Raw genomic sequence first — 16,991 nt, 5'->3', positions numbered from 1 at the left:
CTGGTCTAAAGGTCTTTGTGAAGGGGTGAAAATCCTGGTTTCTGATTGGATGAACCATCTGTCTGTCACCAACACACGGGCCAAACCAACCAATCAGATGAGTGAAGCGTGTGACGTGCTAACAGCGTGTGACGTGCTAACAGCGTGTGACGTGCTAACAGCGTGGAGGCAAAGCTCAGAAAGGAAACAACATGAAGGTAAAGGAGATTTTCCATTTGTGTTTAACGTGAATTTACGGATCAAACGCCTGAGTGTGTGTGTGTGTGTCTGTGTGTGTGTGTGTGTGTGTGTGTGTGTGTGTGTCCATATTCAACAGAAGGATCCAGAGAACACAGAGTTAGTGAGCGGCGTGCTCCATAGCTGCTCATCTCATCCGTGGAAGAGTCAGAGTCAGGTTAAAGAGTCTTTAATGAAACATAAACTACATACAACAGTGTTCAGTACGCAAGAGAACAAGGAGTGGTGTCCAAGTGAAGGTGCTGCTCTCCTCAACGTCTCCAGTGTAGACGAGGTATCAAACAACAGCGAGACGCTCACGGGTAGAACACAAGCGGGAGGTAGGCAATCAGACTGGGAACAGGCTCACGGGTAACACAGAGATGATGTAACGATTTGGCGCCCAATGCGTCTCACATCCGGCTTCTTATACTGGTGAGGGGGGGGGGGGGGGATTAGTGGAACTGGAAACAGCTTGTTCGGGAAATCACGCCTCCCGTCCCCAACAGACAAACACAGAGAGGGAGACAAACACAAGAACAAAAGGCAAAGGGAAGGACTGCCAGGATGGGATCCCTATCCCCCCCCTCCCCCTCGTTGAAGGGTACTCCCTGGATGAGCCGGTAGAAGTCCCTGATGACAGACGGGTCCAGGATCAGGGACTGAGAGATCCAACTCCTTTCCTCAGGACCGTATCCCTCCCAGTCGACCAGGTACTGGAAGCCACGCCCCCTGCGTCGCACGTCCAGGATCGCACTCACCGGGAACGCTGGATGGCCATCCATGGTCCTGGGGGGTGGTGGGGCGATGGTAGGCGGGCACCTGGTGGTCACAGGCTTCAGCTGGGACACGTGGAACGTGGGATGGATCCTGAGAGATGATGGAAGTTTGAGCCGAACGGCAAAAAGGTTAATTACAGCCTCGACCTCGAACGGACCAATGAAAGGAGGAGCGAGCTTCTTGGACATAACATTCAGAGCGATGTCGTGCAAGTTCAATCAGACCTTCTGACCAGGTCTGTACTTAGGGGCCGGGACGCGACAGTGATCCACCATCCTGCAGTTCTGTTCTGCCGTACGGAGCAACGCACCTCGGACCGCTCTCCAGATCCGACGGACCCTCCGGAGGTGATGTTGGACCGAAGGAACTGCAATCCCAGACTCCTGGGCTGCAAAGAGAGGAGGTAAGTAACCTAACGAGGCCTCGAAGGGAGACGTACCTGTAGCAGAGCAGGGAGTAGTGGGAGTATTCAACCCAGGACAGCTGAGGCGACCATGACGAGGGATTGTGAGCGCAGACACAGCAAAGGGCGGTCTCCAGATCCTGGTTGGCCCTCTCCGTCTGCCCTTTGGACTGAGGGTGGTAACCCCGAGGACAAACTCACACTGGCACCAGAACCTGACAGAAGACCTTCCAGACATGGGAAGTGAACTGAGGACCCCGGTCCGAGACGATGTCCAGAGGAATACCATGAAGGCAGAAGACATGATCCACCAGGAGAGAAGCCGTCTCGATGGCTGACGGCAGTTTAGTCCGGGGAAAAAAGTGCACCATCTTAGAGGAGCAGTCAACTACGGTCACAATAGTGTCGTTACCTTGAGACACAGGAAGTCCTGTGACAAAGTCCAACGCGATGTGAGACCAAGGACGACCGGGCACGAGAAGAGGATGAAGAAGAACTTGCCTTGCCTCTAGCGCAGACGGTGCAGGCCTGGACAAACTTGGAAGTCCAACAGAAATGACGATGAAGGAGGGACAGAGTCCTGGCGACCCCGGGAGGGCAGGGGAGTCTAGAGGAATGACCCCACTGGAGCGCCTGGGAGCCAACACTGGCGGGAACAAACAGACGCCCCGGTGGGCCACAACCCGGGTCAGGGTTAGTGCGTTGAGCCGTCGTCTCTGTCTCCAGGTGAGGGAGGCCATAACGCAGGAAGAGGGTAGGATGTGGTCCAAACCGGCTTCCTCCTCTTCAGCTGGTCCGAACTGTCTGGACCGGCATCCGGCTTTACATTCTTTTTACCTGGACTATGAGTCAAAGTGAAACAGCCGACCCCTCTATGTGGCGCCGCCCCGTCACGGCCTACGTTCAAAACGCACCTCAAAACATTTCCTTTCACCGAGTCCAGAACTGTTAAGAGACCTTGGACGATGAAAGGCGCGATATTAGTCCAAGTTATTATTATTATTATTATAATAATTATTATTATTATAATATTGGGGCTTAAAGCATCTGAGAGGTTCTGCAGTGGCTGCTCTTTTCACTGGGGTGTGTCATCTTTTGATGGTGATGTGTCCTGAATGTGCTGCCAGATCTAGTGCCCCCTAGTGGCAGCTCTCCCCCACCCATCATGATACTCCTCAACATTACCCCTAAAGTGTCCTCTAGGAGCATAAACGTGTGTTAAAGTGTCCTCTAGGAGCATAAACGTGTGTTAAAGTGTCCTCTAGGAGCATAAACGTGTGCTAAAGTGTCCTCTAGGAGCATAAACGTGTGTTAAAGTGTCCTCTAGGAGCATAAACATGTGTTAAAGTGTCCTCTAGGAGCATAAACGTGTGCTAAAGTGTCCTCTAGGAGCATAAACGTGTGTTAAAGTGTCCTCTAGGAGCATAAACGTGTGTTAAAGTGTCCTCTAGGAGCATAAACGTGTGCTAAAGTGTCCTCTAGGAGCATAAACGTGTGTTAAAGTGTCCTCTAGGAGCATAAACGTGTGCTAAAGTGTCCTCTAGGAGCATAAACGTGTGTTAAAGTGTCCTCTAGGAGCATAAACGTGTGTTAAAGTGTCCTCTAGGAGCATAAACGTGTGCTAAAGTGTCCTCTAGGAGCATAAACGTGTGTTAAAGTGTCCTCTAGGAGCATAAACGTGTGCTAAAGTGTCCTCTAGGAGCATAAACGTGTGTTAAAGTGTCCTCTAGGAGCATAAACGTGTGTTAAAGTGTAGGAGCATAAACATGTGCTAAAGTGTCCTCTAGGAGCATAAACGTGTGCTAAAGTGTCCTCTAGGAGCATAAACGTGTGTTAAAGTGTCCTCTAGGAGCATAAACGTGTGTTAAAGTGTCCTCTAGGAGCATAAACGTGTGTTAAAGTGTCCTCTAGGAGCATAAACGTGTGTTAAAGTGTCCTCTAGGAGCATAAACGTGTGTTAAAGTGTCCTCTAGGAGCATAAACGTGTGCTAAAGTGTCCTCTAGGAGCATAAACGTGTGTTAAAGTGTCCTCTAGGAGCATAAACGTGTGCTAAAGTGTCCTCTAGGAGCATAAACGTGTGTTAAAGTGTCCTCTAGGAGCATAAACGTGTGTTAAAGTGTCCTCTAGGAGCATAAACGTGTGTTTAAGTGTCCTCTAGGAGCATAAACGTGTGCTAAAGTGTCCTCAAGGAGCATAAACGTGTGTTAAAGTGTCCTCTAGGAGCATAAACGTGTGCTAAAGTGTCCTCTAGGAGCATAAACGTGTGTTAAAGTGTCCTCTAGGAGCATAAACGTGTGTTAAAGTGTCCTCTAGGAGCATAAACGTGTGCTAAAGTGTCCTCTAGGAGCATAAACGTGTGTTAAAGTGTCCTCTAGGAGCATAAACGTGTGCTAAAGTGTCCTCTAGGAGCATAAACGTGTGTTAAAGTGTCCTCTAGGAGCATAAACGTGTGTTAAAGTGTCCTCTAGGAGCATAAACGTGTGCTAAAGTGTCCTCTAGGAGCCTAAACGTGTGTTAAAGTGTCCTCTAGGAGCATAAACGCTCGGTTCTGGTGGACTCTGTACCTGTCTCGTCCTCATTGATCCTCAGAGCCGCCGCGGTTCGAAAGACCCGCTCCTCCTTCTCCTTCTTCTCCTTCTTCTTCTTCTTCTTCTTCTTCTTCTTCTTCTTCTTCTTCTTCTTCTTCTTCTTCTTCTTCTTCTTCTTCTTCTTCTTCTTCTTCTTCTTCTTCTTCTTCTTCTTCTTCTTCTTCTTCTTCTTCTTCTTCTTCTTCTTCTTCTTCTTCTTCTTCTTCTTCTTCTTCTTCTCTGTGTTTACAAACGCACCGTGAACGCGCCGCCCTCCCTGTTTTCAGTCCGCCAATAAAACAGCGAAGAAGAAACACCACGTGACCTGGTGACGCAGCGTGATGACGCGCCGTGTCGTCAGCTGACGGTCAGCTGACCGCGCGAGTTCCGGGTTGTGTCGGTGTTTACTTCTTCAGCTCTCAGGTAAAAACGTGTTTTTATTCATAATTCACGTGTTTTTATTCATAATTCATGTTTTTATATGAACATGAACTCACTCAGGTGAACTTAAACATCTTTAATGTGTTTAAAACATCTGCTTTAATGTTCATAACTCAGGGAAAACACCAGAAATGTGTGTTTTTATTCATGATTCATGTGTTTTTATTCATAATTCACGTGTTTTTATTCATAATTCACGTGTTTTTATTCATAATTCATGTGTTTTTATTCATAATTCACATGTTTTTATTCATAATTCACGTGTTTTTATTCATAATTCATGTGTTTTTATTCATGATTCATGTGTTTTTATTCATAATTCACGTGTTTCTGTGAACTTTAACATCTTTAATGTGTTTAAAACATCAGCTTTAATGTTCATAACTCAGGGAAATGTGTGAGAAATAACTGTGAAATAAAATAAATGCGAAAGAACAAATAGTTTTTTAATTAATAAAAGAAAATAATACAGAAATAAACAATTATAATAATAAATACATTTAAAAATAAATAAATGTATAACAAATTTTTAAAAAGGTTTAAATGAATATAAATAAATAATAAAATCATAAAAATAAATACATTTTAAAATAAATAAATATAAAATAAATGCGAAAGAACAAATAGTTTTTAATTAATAAAAGAAAATAATTCATGAATAAATAATTATAATAAATATATTTAAAAATAAAATAAATGCAAATAAAGGTTTTAAATGAACATAAATAAATTATTATTAATAATAATAAATACATTTTAAATAAATGAATAAATTTGTAAATCAAGAGTAAATGTTGTTGTTGTTGTTTACAGCCATGAACGCCTCCGACAGCGACGAGGACTCGTACAACGAGCGGACGGCGTTGGTGCCGTCTGAGAACCCGGCGGTCCCCTCCTACAGGCCGGACCCTGAGGCCACGCCCCCCGAGGACACGCCGCCCAAACGGGTAACGCTGCAGATTCTGTGTCACACGTGTCAGTGTCGTCGTGTCTGTCCCTGACTGTCGTCCTGTGGTCGTCCAGGCGGCGCTCAGCAGGAGGGCGGGTCCAGACGGAGTGGATGGCGACGGCGTTGGCGTCGGTGGCCGCGGCTCGGAGCAGGAGGCGGATGTAGACGATGAGGAGCTGACGCTGAAGTACGGAGCCAAGCACGTCATCATGCTCTTCGTCCCCGTCACCCTCTGCATGGCGGTGGTGGTCGCCACCATCAAGTCCGTCAGCTTCTACACGGAGAAGACCGACCAGCAGCTGTAGGTCCACGCTGCAGCCGCCGCACGACCACGTACGACCGCGTACGACCACGTACGACCACGTACGACCACAGATGACGTAACAGTGGTGTTTGTCTCCCCCCCGCAGGATCTACACGCCGTTCACGGAGAACACGGCGTCTGTCGGCCGCCGGCTCCTCAACTCCGTCCTGAACACCATCATCATGATCAGCGTCATCGTGGTCATGACCATCTTCCTGGTCGTCCTCTACAAGTACCGCTGCTACAAGGTCGGGCGCACGTTTGTCACCGGGGTTCTAGGGCTGCAGCTATCGAACCGAGGATTCCGACGATTCATCGAGGAATCGGATCCAAATATTTAAGTTTACGTTACGACTCAGCGTAAAGTCTCTGTGACATCATCGGCCTGAGATCCAGGTCTTTAACCTCTCACAGGTCGATGATGTCACTGGAACCCTTTGTGCTCCGTCGTTAGAGTGACAGTCGTTGGTGGAAGTAGGTCTGGACTTGGTTAGTGCTGGTCCAGTCCCAGCCTGCTCCTGGTCCTGCTCCTGGTCCTGGTCCTGGTCCTGGTCCAGTGGTTGGAGTCACAGGAGGACGTTTGTGAACAGTTGTTCTTTGAGGTTGGATTGTTGAATGAAGGGATGAAAGGGCAGCATTGTAAACTGGAGAGAAGTGGAGTCTCAGACCTCCTTCTCTGGTTAGCCATGGTCCAGTCCCAGCCTGGTCCTGGTCCTGGTCCAGTCCCAGCCTGGTCCTGGTCCTGGTCCTGGTCCAGTCCCAGACCGGTCCTGGTCCTGGTCCTGGTCCCGGGTCTGGTTTAGTCCGGGTTTTGTACTTGAGGAACTGGATGATTCTGATTCCTCCTTTTGAATCTGTGACAGTAGAAACGTTTCTTCTGCTGCTGATGTGACGTTGTTGTTGTCGCTGTTGTTGTTGTTGTCACTGATGTTGTTGTTGTTGTCGTCACTGTCGCTGTCGTTGTTGTTGTTATTGTCACTGACCCTGTTGTTGTTGTTTTTGTCACTGACGTTGTTGTTGTTGTTGTTGTCACTGTCACTGACCTTGTTGTTGTTGTTGTCACTGACGTTGTTGTTGTCACTGACGTTGTTGTTGTTGTTGTTGTCACTGTTGTTGTCACTGACCTTGCTGTTGTTGTTGTTGTCGCTGACCTTGTTGTCGTTGTTGTTGTTGTCACTGACGCTGTTGTTGTTGTTGTCACTGACGTTGTTGTTGTTGTTGTTGTCACTGACGCTGTTGTTGTTGTTGTTGTCGCTGACGCTGTTGTTGTTGTTGTTGTTGTTGTGGTCCAGTTCATCCACGGCTGGCTCATCCTGTCCTCCCTGATGCTGCTCTTCTGGTTCAGCTTCATGTACCTCGGGTGAGTTTCCTCTGATCTCCACGTTCTCTCTCTCTGGGAGCGATGACCGTGGTTAAATGAGCGGCTGTGGTTTTTAGCGAGGTGTTCAAGACGTACAACGTGGCGGTGGATTACCCGACCGTGGCCGTGGTCATCTGGAACTTCGGGGCGGTGGGGATGATCTGCATCCACTGGAAGGGCCCCCTGCAGCTGCAGCAGGCCTACCTCATCCTCATCAGCGCCCTCATGGCCCTGGTCTTCATCAAGTACCTGCCCGAGTGGTCCGCCTGGGTCATCCTGGGCGCCATCTCCGTCTACGGTGAGTCGCCGCCGCCGCCGCAGGTTTAATATCAGGGCGCCCTCCCACTGTTCCTCCGTGCCCCGTGCCCGTGCTTTAGGGTCCTTGTCCCCCCCTCCAGGCCCGTTTGTACTCACACTACCTGGGCCTCGGAGAATGCTTCTTGCTGCCTATACGTCATCACGCCGTAACACGTCACACGCATTGATGACGTCATGGCGATGCGTGGCTTTGTTTCCAGATCTTTCCGTAGACCTCGGAGTTTTTGTGCGTCTTGTCGACTGTTTTTGAATCTTTTCATCGACCAAATCTGCAGTAAACACTCCACCTCCGCATCACACCAACGTGAACCTTTCACCGCCATTGTTTGAAATGTCCGCGCATGGTCCCTCCTTCTTTTTTCTACGTCCCAACAGGCGCACAGGAAATGACCTCAGAGCCGCCGTAGGCCTCGTGCTTGTACACGTGCGCACGCTCGTGCTCGTACACGTGCAAACGTGCTTTACTAAAGCCCACCTCTCCCAAACGGGCCGTGGACGGCAAGCGTGCCGCTCCTAGACGTGGTACGGTTGCACTCACACTGGTCAAAGGAACCAGACTTTAGCCGTGACACGTGCTGGGGCACGGCACGGAGGAACAGTGGGAGGGGGCACTGAGACCAGGAGAGAGTTAGAGTAGACCATCATTAGTAGTATTGTTGTTGTTGTTGTTTTGTTTATTATTAATATATGGAACAAACTTTAACGTCTTAAAGTCATTTTTTCTGATATAAATAAACCTGAGTTGCGTTCGAGCGCTCAGTCATGATGCGGCTCAGACTGTCTCACACTTCCCATGATGCTTTGCTGTGGCTGCAGACCTGGTGGCTGTGCTGTCTCCTAAAGGTCCTCTCAGGATGTTGGTGGAGACGGCGCAGGAACGCAACGAGCCCATCTTCCCGGCTCTCATCTACTCCTGTGAGTCCACACGGTAACGGGCGCCGCCGCACGCCGATAAACGCCCACCAGACGCTTCACTCACGGCGTCTGTGCTCTTTGTTTCAGCCGCCATGATGTGGACGGTGGGGATGGCGAGCCCCGAGGACGCTCATCGCTCCGCACACCAGACAGGTGCAACGTCAGGTTAGACTGAAGTTAACACCTGAGACTCACCTGAGACACACCTGAGACTCACCTGAGACTCACCTGAGACTCACCTGAGACACACCTGAGACTCACCTGAGACACACACCTGAGACACACCTGAGACACACCTGAGACACACACCTGAGACACACCTGAGACACACACCTGAGACACACCTGAGACACACCTGAGACACACACCTGAGACTCACCTGAGACTCACCTGAGACACACCTGAGACACACCTGAGACACACCTGAGACACACACCTGAGACACACCTGAGACACACCTGAAACACACACCTGAAACACACCTGAGACTCACCTGAGACTCACCTGTGACACACACCTGAGACACACACCTGAGACTCGCCTGAGACACACCTGACACACACCTGACACACACCTGAGACACACACCTGAGACACACCTGAGACTCACCTGAGACACACCTGAGACTCACCTGACACACACCTGAGACACACCTGAGACACACCTGAGACACACCTGACACACACCTGACACACACCTGAGACTCACCTGAGACTCACCTGAGACTCACCTGAGACTCACCTGAACCACCTGAGACACACCTGAGACACACCTGAACCACCTGAGACACACCTGAGACACACCTGAGACACACCTGAGACTCACCTGAGACTCACCTGAGACACACCTGAGACACACCTGAGACTCAAACTCACCTGAGACTCACCTGAGACTCACCTGAGACACACCTGAGACTCAAACTCACCTGAGACTCACCTGAGACTCACCTGAGACTCACCTGAGACACACACCTGAGACACACCTGAGACACACACCTAAGACACACCTGAGACACACCTGAGACACACACCTGAGACACACCTGAGACACACCTGAGACACACCTGACACACACCTGACACACACCTGAGACACACCTGAGACACCTGGGACACACACCTGAGACTCACCTGACACACCTGACACACACCTGACACACACCTGACACACACCTGAGACTCACCTGAGACTCACCTGAGACTCACCTGAGACTCACCTGAGACACACCTGAAACACACCTGAGACTCACCTGAGACTCACCTGAGACTCACCTGAGACACACCTGAGACTCACCTGAGACTCACCTGAGACTCACCTGAGACTCACCTGAGACTCACCTGAGACACACCTCAGACACACCTGACACACACCTGACACACACCTGAGACTCACCTGAGACTCACCTGAGACTCACCTGAGTTAATGACCCTGTATTGATTCATATCCACGTGTTGACTCTTTTCAGACGAGGAGGCGGAGCAGAGCAGCAGGGGGGCGGAGCCTGAGAGCCGACAGCCCCGCCCGTTTCCAGATGACGACTCGGAGGAGGAGCGTGAGTTCAGCGCAGAACGATGACTCAGCAGGTTCTCAGAGGGTTGTTTGACCTTCACCTGTGGAGGTCGCTGACAGGTGTCCTCGTGTCTGCAGGTGGCGTGAAGCTCGGCCTCGGGGATTTCATCTTCTACAGCGTCCTGGTGGGAAAAGCTGCAGCGACCGGCGGAGACTGGAACACCACGCTCGCCTGCTTCGTCGCCATTCTCATCGTAAGTTCTCAACAACACCTGAGACACACCTGAGACACACCTGAGACTCACCTGAGACACACCTGAGACATACACCTGAGACACCTGAGACTCACCTGAGACACACCTGAGACACACCTGAGACTCACCTGTAACACACCTGAGACACACCTGAGACACACCTGAGACACACCTGAGACTCACCTGAGACTCACCTGAGACTCACCTGAGACACACCTGAGACTCACCTGAGACTCACCTGTAACACACCTGAGACACACCTGAGACACACCTGAGACACACCTGAGACTCACCTGAGACTCACCTGAGACACACCTGAGACACACCTGAGACTCACCTGAGACACACCTGACACAACCTGTCTAACTCCTGTTCCCCACCTGTCCTCCACCCGTCTTCACCTGTTTAACACCCGTCTCCACCTGTAACACACCTGTCCTCCACCCACCTCCACCTGTCCTCCACCTGTTTAACACCCGTCTCCACTTGTAACACACCTGTCCTCCACCCACCTCCACCTGTCTCCACCTGTCCTCCACCCGTCTCCACCTGTCCTCCACCCACCTCCACCCGTCTCCACCTGTCCTCCACCTGTCCTCCACCCACCTCCACCCGTCTCCACCTGTCCTCCACCCGTCTCCACCTGTCCTCCACCCACCTCCACCCGTCTCCCTGTCCTCCTTCCGTCTCCACCTGCAACACACCTGTCCTCCACCCACCTCCACCTGTCCTCCACCCGTCTCCACCTGTCCTCCACCCACCTCCACCCGTCTCCACCTGTCCTCCACCCGTCTCCACCTGCAACACACCTGTTTCACACCTGTCCTCCACCTGTAACACACCTGTCCTCCCCCTGTCTCCACCTGTCTCCACCCGTCCCCACCTGTCCTCCACCTTTCTCCACCCACCTCCACCCGTCTCCACCTGTCCTCCACCCACCTCCACCCGTCTCCACCCGTCTCCACCTGTCCTCCACCCGTCTCCACCTGTCCCCACCCGTCTCCACCCGTCCCCACCCGTCCTCACCTGTCCCCACCCGTCTCCACCCGTCCCCACCCGTCCTCACCTGTCCTCCACCTGTCTCCACCCGTCCTCCACCCGTCCCAGGGCCTGTGCCTGACGCTGCTGCTCCTGGCGATCTTTAAGAAGGCGTTGCCGGCGTTGCCCATCTCCATCACCTTCGGCCTCGTCTTCTACTTCTCCACGGACTTCCTGGTTCAGCCGTTCATGGACAACCTGGCCGACCACCAGTTCTACATCTGAGGAAGCCCCGCCCACCTCACCTGCCCGTCACGCACAGACGCTACTTCCTGCGCCCGTGGTGAGTCTGTGACGGCGTGTGACATGATGTGGCGGCCGGTGAGGCGCTCAGGTGCGTCCCCCTGAAACACTCAGAGCTCCTTCCTGACCTGGTTTGTTCCACTTCCTGTTTAGTCTTTTAACTTCCTGTCGTAGATGACGTGAGTTCTGAGCAGCGACTCTTGAATGAACCTCAGCTCTTTTGATAATCGATGTTTAGTTTTGAGTGTTTTAAATAAAAAAGTCCAAACTCTTCAAAGTGACGATTCTCTGGTTCCTGTTTTTATCGTTTACAGAAAAACAGCTGATCCTTTATTAAAGTTATGTTTTAATAATATTAATTAAACACCCGCGGGCGTTCTGAGGGGAACAGAAAAAATATATTTAGTCTGAATGAATGTTTGAAATGTTTGACTTCCTGTCCTGTTGTGTTGCCATGGTAGCAGCCAATAGCGTTGCTGGTTGCCAGGGTCGACTGTTGCTGACTCGTGGTGAGAGCTGATGGACTCAACTGCAGACCGGCTCACGTTAAACATCAGTTCAGTTAGTGGTTCCTGTTTGATTCAATACTGACTCAAACACACAAACCTGGCAACCAACCAACCAACCTGAACCTGGCAACCCGGCTGCTGGAGTTCTTTTTTGTTGCTGTGACCTTTGAACAGTTTCAGTAGATTTTTCTTCTTTCAGACGAAAAAAACACGTTTGTTTGTTTGTTTTTCCAGAATCAAATTTAAACAATAATTCATGTTTTTATGATGACACCTGCGGCGTTCAGCCCGAAATAAACAACATAAACATAAACAAACATAAACAACATGAATGAAAGAAGCAGCGGGAGCTCATCGTTGACATGAACACGTTTAATGTGGAAAAGCATAAAAAAGACGTCGCAGCAGCAGAACTTTAGCTCCTTTCTTCAAACTGGGATTTGTTCTTGAGCAGGAACGCAGCCAGGTACTCGATGGGGTTGGGAGGCCTGCGACACACACACACACACGCCACCGTCATTATTAATGCTGTTATTAATGTCATTCATGTGAGGGGGGGGGGGCGGGCGTACCGGTCCTTGGCGAGCACGGACAGCCCCTGCAGCAGGATGGGGACCACGGTCTGGTCCAGGTACGCCCGGGTGGGCAGAGCCTGCAGGTCCACCTTCTGCTTGGACACTTTCTCTGCACTCGCCTTCTCGTTCTCCACCGTCCTCTGAGGAGAGCAAAGCATGCTGGGAGTCTGTGTGTGCGTGTGTGTGTGCGTGTGTGTGTGTGTCTGTGTGTGTGTGTGTGTCTGTGTGTGTGTCTGTGTGCGTGCGTGTCAGTGTGCGTGTGTGTGTCCGTGTGTGGTAGTGTGTGCGTGTGTGTCTGTGCGTTTGTGTGTGTGCGTGTGTGTGTCCGTGTGTCTGTGTGTGTCTGTGTGTGTGTGTGTGTGTGTGTCTGTGCGTGTGTGGTAGTGTGTGCGTGTGTGTCTGTGCGTTTGTGTGTGTGCGTGCGTGTGTGTGTGTGTGTGTGCGCGTGTGTGTGTCTGTGTGTGTGTGTGTGTTACCTGGATGTTTTCCGTCAGGCCGTATTCTGCGTGCGGGTTTTCAGACACCTGCAGGAGGATTCACAGAGTTTAGACGACGCTAACAGTTCCCCTTGTTTCCAGTCTTTGTGCTAAGCTAGGCTAACGGTTCCCCTTGCTCCCAGTCTTTGTGCTAAGCTAGGCTAACAGTTCCCCTTGCTTACAGTCTTTGTGCTAAGCTAGGCTAACGGTTCCCCTTGCTTCCAGTCTTTGTGCTAAGCTAGGCTAACACTGTGGTACTCACAGGAGTGTGTCCCTCCATGGACTGATCTGCGTCTGTGTGATCTGAAAAACAAGACAACAAAGTTTTCTTCTATTCAAAATCTGCATCTGTATCGGTCTATATCTGTGTTTTATCTGTATCGGTCTATATCTGTGTTTTTAGGTGCATCTGTATCGGTCTATATCTGTGTTTTTAGGTGCATCTGTATCGGTCTATATCTGTGTTTTTAGGTGCATCTGTATCGGTCTATATCTGTGTTTTTATCTGTATCGGTCTATATCTGTGTTTTTATCTGTATCGGTCTATATCTGTGTTTTTATCTGTATCGGTCTATATCTGTGTGTTTATCTGTATCGGTCTATATCTGTGTTTTTATCTGTATCGGTCTATATCTGTGTTTTTATCTGTATCGGTCTATATCTGTGTTTTTAGGTGCATCTGTATCGGTCTATATCTGTGTTTGTAGGTGCATCTGTATCGGTCTATATCTGTGTTTTTAGGTGCGTCTGTATCGGTCTATATCTGTGTTTTTATCTGTATCGGTCTATATCTGTGTTTTTAGGTGCGTCTGTATCGGTCTATATCTGTGTTTTAGGTGCGTCTGTATCGGTCTATATCTGTGTTTTTATCTGTATCGGTCTATATCTGTGTTTTTAGGTGCATCTGTATCGGTCTATATCTGTGTTTTTAGGTGCGTCTGTATCGGTCTATATCTGTGTTTTTAGGTGCATCTGTATCGGTCTATATCTGTGTTTTTAGGTGCGTCTGTATCGGTCTATATCTGTGTTTTTAGGTGAGTCTGTATCGGTCTATATCTGTGTTTTTAGGTGCATCTGTATCGGTCTATATCTGTGTTTTTAGGAGCATCTGTATCGGTCTATATCTGTGTTTTTAGGTGCGTCTGTATCGGTCTATATCTGTGTTTTTAGGTGAGTCTGTATCGGTCTATATCTGTGTTTTTAGGTGCATCTGTATCGGTCTATATCTGTGTTTTTAGGTGCATCTGTATCGGTCTGTATCTGTGTTTTTAGGAGCATCTGTATCGGTCTATATCTGTGTTTTTAGGTGCATCTGTATCGGTCTGTATCTGTGTTTTTATCTGTATCGGTCTATATCTGTGTTTTTATCTGTATTGGTCTATATCTGTGTTTTTATCTGTATCGGTCTATATCTGTGTTTTTATCTGTATCGGCCTATATCTGTGTTTTTATCTGTATCGGTCTATATCTGTGTGTTTATCTGTATCGGTCTATATCTGTGTTTTCAGGTGCATCTGTATCGGTCTATATCTGTGTTTTTAGGAGCATCTGTATCGGTCTATATCTGTGTTTTTAGGTGCACCTGTATCGGTCTATATCTGTGTTTTTAGGTGCACCTGTATCGGTCTATATCTGTGTTTTTAGGAGCATCTGTATCGGTCTATATCTGTGTTTTTAGGAGCATCTGTATCGGTCTATATCTGTGTTTTTAGGTGCATCTGTATCGGTCTATATCTGTGTTTTTAGGAGCATCTGTATCGGTCTATATCTGTGTTTTTAGGTGCATCTGTATCGGTCTATATCTGTGTTTTTATCTGTATCGGTCTATATCTGTGTTTTTAGGTGCATCTGTATCGGTCTATATCTGTGTTTTTAGGTGCATCTGTATCGGTCTATATCTGTGTTTTTAGGAGCGTCTGTATCGGTCTATATCTGTGTTTTCAGGTGCATCTGTATCGGTCTATATCTGTGTTTTTAGGAGCATCTGTATCGGTCTATATCTGTGTTTTCAGGTGCATCTGTATCGGTCTATATCTGTGTTTTTAGGTGCATCTGTATCGGTCTGTATCTGTGTTTTTAGGTGCATCTGTATCGGTCTATATCTGTGTTTTAGGTGCATCTGTATCGGTCTATATCTGTGTTTTTATCTGTATCGGTCTGTATCTGTGTTTTTAGGAGCATCTGTATCGGTCTATATCTGTGTTTTTATCTGTATCGGTCTATATCTGTGTTTTCAGGTGCATCTGTATCGGTCTATATCTGTGTTTTTATCTGTATCGGTCTATATCTGTGTTTTTAGGTGCGTCTGTATCGGTCTATATCTGTGTTTTTAGGTGCGTCTGTATCGGTCTATATCTGTGTTTTTAGGTGCATCTGTATCGGTCTATATCTGTGTTTTTATCTGTATCGGTCTATATCTGTGTTTTTAGGTGCATCTGTATCGGTCTATATCTGTGTTTTTATCTGTATCGGTCTATATCTGTGTTTTTAGGTGCATCTGTATCGGTCTATATCTGTGTTTTTAGGTGCATCTGTATCGGTCTATATCTGTGTTTTTAGGTGCATCTGTATCGGTCTATATCTGTGTTTTTAGGTGCGTCTGTATCGGTCTATATCTGTGTTTTTAGGTGCATCTGTATCGGTCTATATCTGTGTTTTTAGGTGCATCTGTATCGGTCTATATCAGTGTTTTTAGGAGCATCTGTATCGGTCTATATCTGTGTTTTTAGGAGCATCTGTATCGGTCTGTATCAGAAACCGTTGTTTTTGAACGGACTCTGGTTGAGCGCGGGAGCGGCCCCGTTAACGGCCGTTTTCACCGGTTTAACTTCACCGGAGAGAAGACGTGAAGTGACGTCACTCTTCAAACAGACAGACACCAGCGGAAGCGGGTCGTGTTTGAGTGTAAACGGGTTTATTCCGGTTCTTGTTTCCGCCTCAAACAGAGAAAGTTAAAGAAGCGAAACCTCAGAAACGCATCCCACTGTTTTCATTGTGAGTTAGCTTAGCATCATTAGCATCATTAGCATCGCGTTACCGCCCTCTGCCCGGTTCATTCACCGAGTTAACGGGTCACACCGGTGAACCCCGGCCCCGGGGCTCAGCCCGCGGCACCACAGCCTCACAACAAACCGGGAAACAAACAAAAACAACAATAAAAACGGTTCAAACGCTCTGAATGGTCAACAGTTCACTCACCGTCCGCCATGTTTGTTGTGGGTATCAACGTAAGATGTCTGACGTAACTTACGCAACTTACGTCGATTCTGTTCAACGGCTACGTCAAAAAAGATACTGTTTCCGGTTTCAACGGGTTTTCTCATTAAAGTGTGTTAAAGTGTCCTCTAGGAGCATAAACGTGTGCTAAAGTGTCCTCTAGGAGCATAAACGTGTGCTAAAGTGTCCTCTAGGAGCATAAACGTGTGTTAAAGTGTCCTCTAGGAGCATAAACGTGTGTTAAAGTGTCCTCTAGGAACATAAACGTGTGTTAAAGTGTCCTCTAGGAGCATAAACGTGTGCTAAAGTGTCCTCTAGGAGCATAAACGTGTGTTAAAGTGTCCTCTAGGAGCATAAACGTGTGCTAAAGTGTCCTCTAGGAGCATAAACGTGTGTTAAAGTGTCCTCTAGGAGCATAAACGTGTGTTAAAGTGTCCTCTAGGAGCCTAAACGTGTGTTAAAGTGTCCTCTAGGAGCATAAACGTGTGTTAAAGTGTCCTCTAGGAGCCTAAACGTGTGTTAAAGTGTCCTCTAGGAGCATAAACGTGTGCTAAAGTGTCCTCTAGGAGCATAAACGTGTGTTAAAGTGTCCTCTAGGAGCATAAACGTGTGTTAAAGTGTCCTCTAGGAGCATAAACGTGTGTTAAAGTGTCCTCTAGGAGCATAAACGTGTGTTAAAGTGTCCTCTAGGAGCATAAACGTGTGCTAAAGTGTCCTCTAGGAGCATAAACGTGTGTTAAAGTGTTCTCTAGGAGCATAAACGTGTGTTAAAGTGTCCTCTAGGAGCATAAACGTGTGTTAAAGTGTCCTCTAGGAGCATAAACGTGTGCTAAAGTGTCCTCTAGGAGCATAAACGTGTGCTAAAGTGTCCTCTAGGAGCATAAACGTGTGTTAAAGTGTCCTCTAGGAGCATAAACG

At 48.4% G+C, this 16,991-nt stretch overlaps 3 protein-coding genes across 4 annotated transcripts in view; 1 reads left to right on the top strand and 2 right to left on the bottom strand.

Moving 5' to 3' along the window:
- Positions 1-4,100, bottom strand: part of LOC310963318 (phosphofurin acidic cluster sorting protein 2-like) — a 33,825-nt gene extending 29,725 nt beyond the window's left edge. Inside the window, exon 1 of the mRNA XM_083936064.1 lies at positions 3,965-4,100. Coding sequence (XP_083792190.1) covers positions 3,965-3,979 — 15 coding nt within the window. The 5' untranslated portion in view covers positions 3,980-4,100. The remainder of the gene's footprint in view (positions 1-3,964) is intronic.
- Positions 4,101-4,344: 244 nt separating this feature from the next.
- Positions 4,345-11,564, top strand: psen2 (presenilin 2). 2 transcript variants are annotated; one of them, XM_083932901.1, is made up of 11 exons: positions 4,345-4,390; positions 5,222-5,355; positions 5,432-5,658; positions 5,768-5,909; positions 6,954-7,021; positions 7,099-7,319; positions 8,156-8,254; positions 8,342-8,407; positions 9,719-9,805; positions 9,901-10,016; positions 11,124-11,564. In XM_083932901.1, the coding sequence occupies exons 2-11, from the start codon at positions 5,224-5,226 to the stop codon at positions 11,277-11,279; spliced, it is 1,314 nt and encodes a 437-aa protein (XP_083789027.1). In that variant the 5' UTR covers positions 4,345-4,390; positions 5,222-5,223; the 3' UTR covers positions 11,280-11,564. The 2 variants fall into 2 exon arrangements, with proteins under 2 accessions (XP_083789027.1, XP_083789026.1); XM_083932900.1 differs by having other exon boundaries at positions 8,342-8,419.
- Positions 11,565-12,163: 599 nt separating this feature from the next.
- Positions 12,164-16,078, bottom strand: dpy30 (dpy-30 histone methyltransferase complex regulatory subunit). Its single transcript, XM_083924146.1, has 5 exons — positions 16,056-16,078; positions 13,120-13,160; positions 12,858-12,905; positions 12,379-12,521; positions 12,164-12,294 (listed from the first exon to the last, which is right to left on the bottom strand). The coding sequence occupies exons 1-5, from the start codon at positions 16,063-16,065 to the stop codon at positions 12,222-12,224; spliced, it is 315 nt and encodes a 104-aa protein (XP_083780272.1). The 5' UTR covers positions 16,066-16,078; the 3' UTR covers positions 12,164-12,221.
- Positions 16,079-16,991: the final 913 nt, after the last annotated feature.

Source organism: Echiichthys vipera (genome assembly GCF_963691815.1).
Source record: "Echiichthys vipera genome assembly, chromosome: 2".
Taxonomy (NCBI): domain Eukaryota; kingdom Metazoa; phylum Chordata; class Actinopteri; order Perciformes; family Trachinidae; genus Echiichthys; species Echiichthys vipera.
Note: the sequence above shows the minus strand (reverse complement) of the source record. Positions and strands in the feature narration are given on the sequence as shown.

What these genes read in the sequence shown, in the direction of transcription:
- psen2 (XM_083932900.1), top strand. Translation starts at nt 5,224, where the DNA reads ATGAACGCCTCCGACAGCGACGAGGACTCGTACAACGAGCGGACGGCG. An exon ending in AGGACACGCCGCCCAAACGG is followed by an intron (nt 5,356 to 5,431) that starts GTAACGCTGCAG and finishes GTGGTCGTCCAG; the next exon opens with GCGGCGCTCAGCAGGAGGGC. An exon ending in TGACGACTCGGAGGAGGAGC is followed by an intron (nt 9,806 to 9,900) that starts GTGAGTTCAGCG and finishes TCGTGTCTGCAG; the next exon opens with GTGGCGTGAAGCTCGGCCTC.
- dpy30 (XM_083924146.1), bottom strand. An exon ending in CCATGGAGGGACACACTCCT is followed by an intron (nt 12,906 to 13,119) that starts GTGAGTACCACA and finishes ATCCTCCTGCAG; the next exon opens with GTGTCTGAAAACCCGCACGC. An exon ending in GCCTGACGGAAAACATCCAG is followed by an intron (nt 12,522 to 12,857) that starts GTAACACACACA and finishes TGCTCTCCTCAG; the next exon opens with AGGACGGTGGAGAACGAGAA.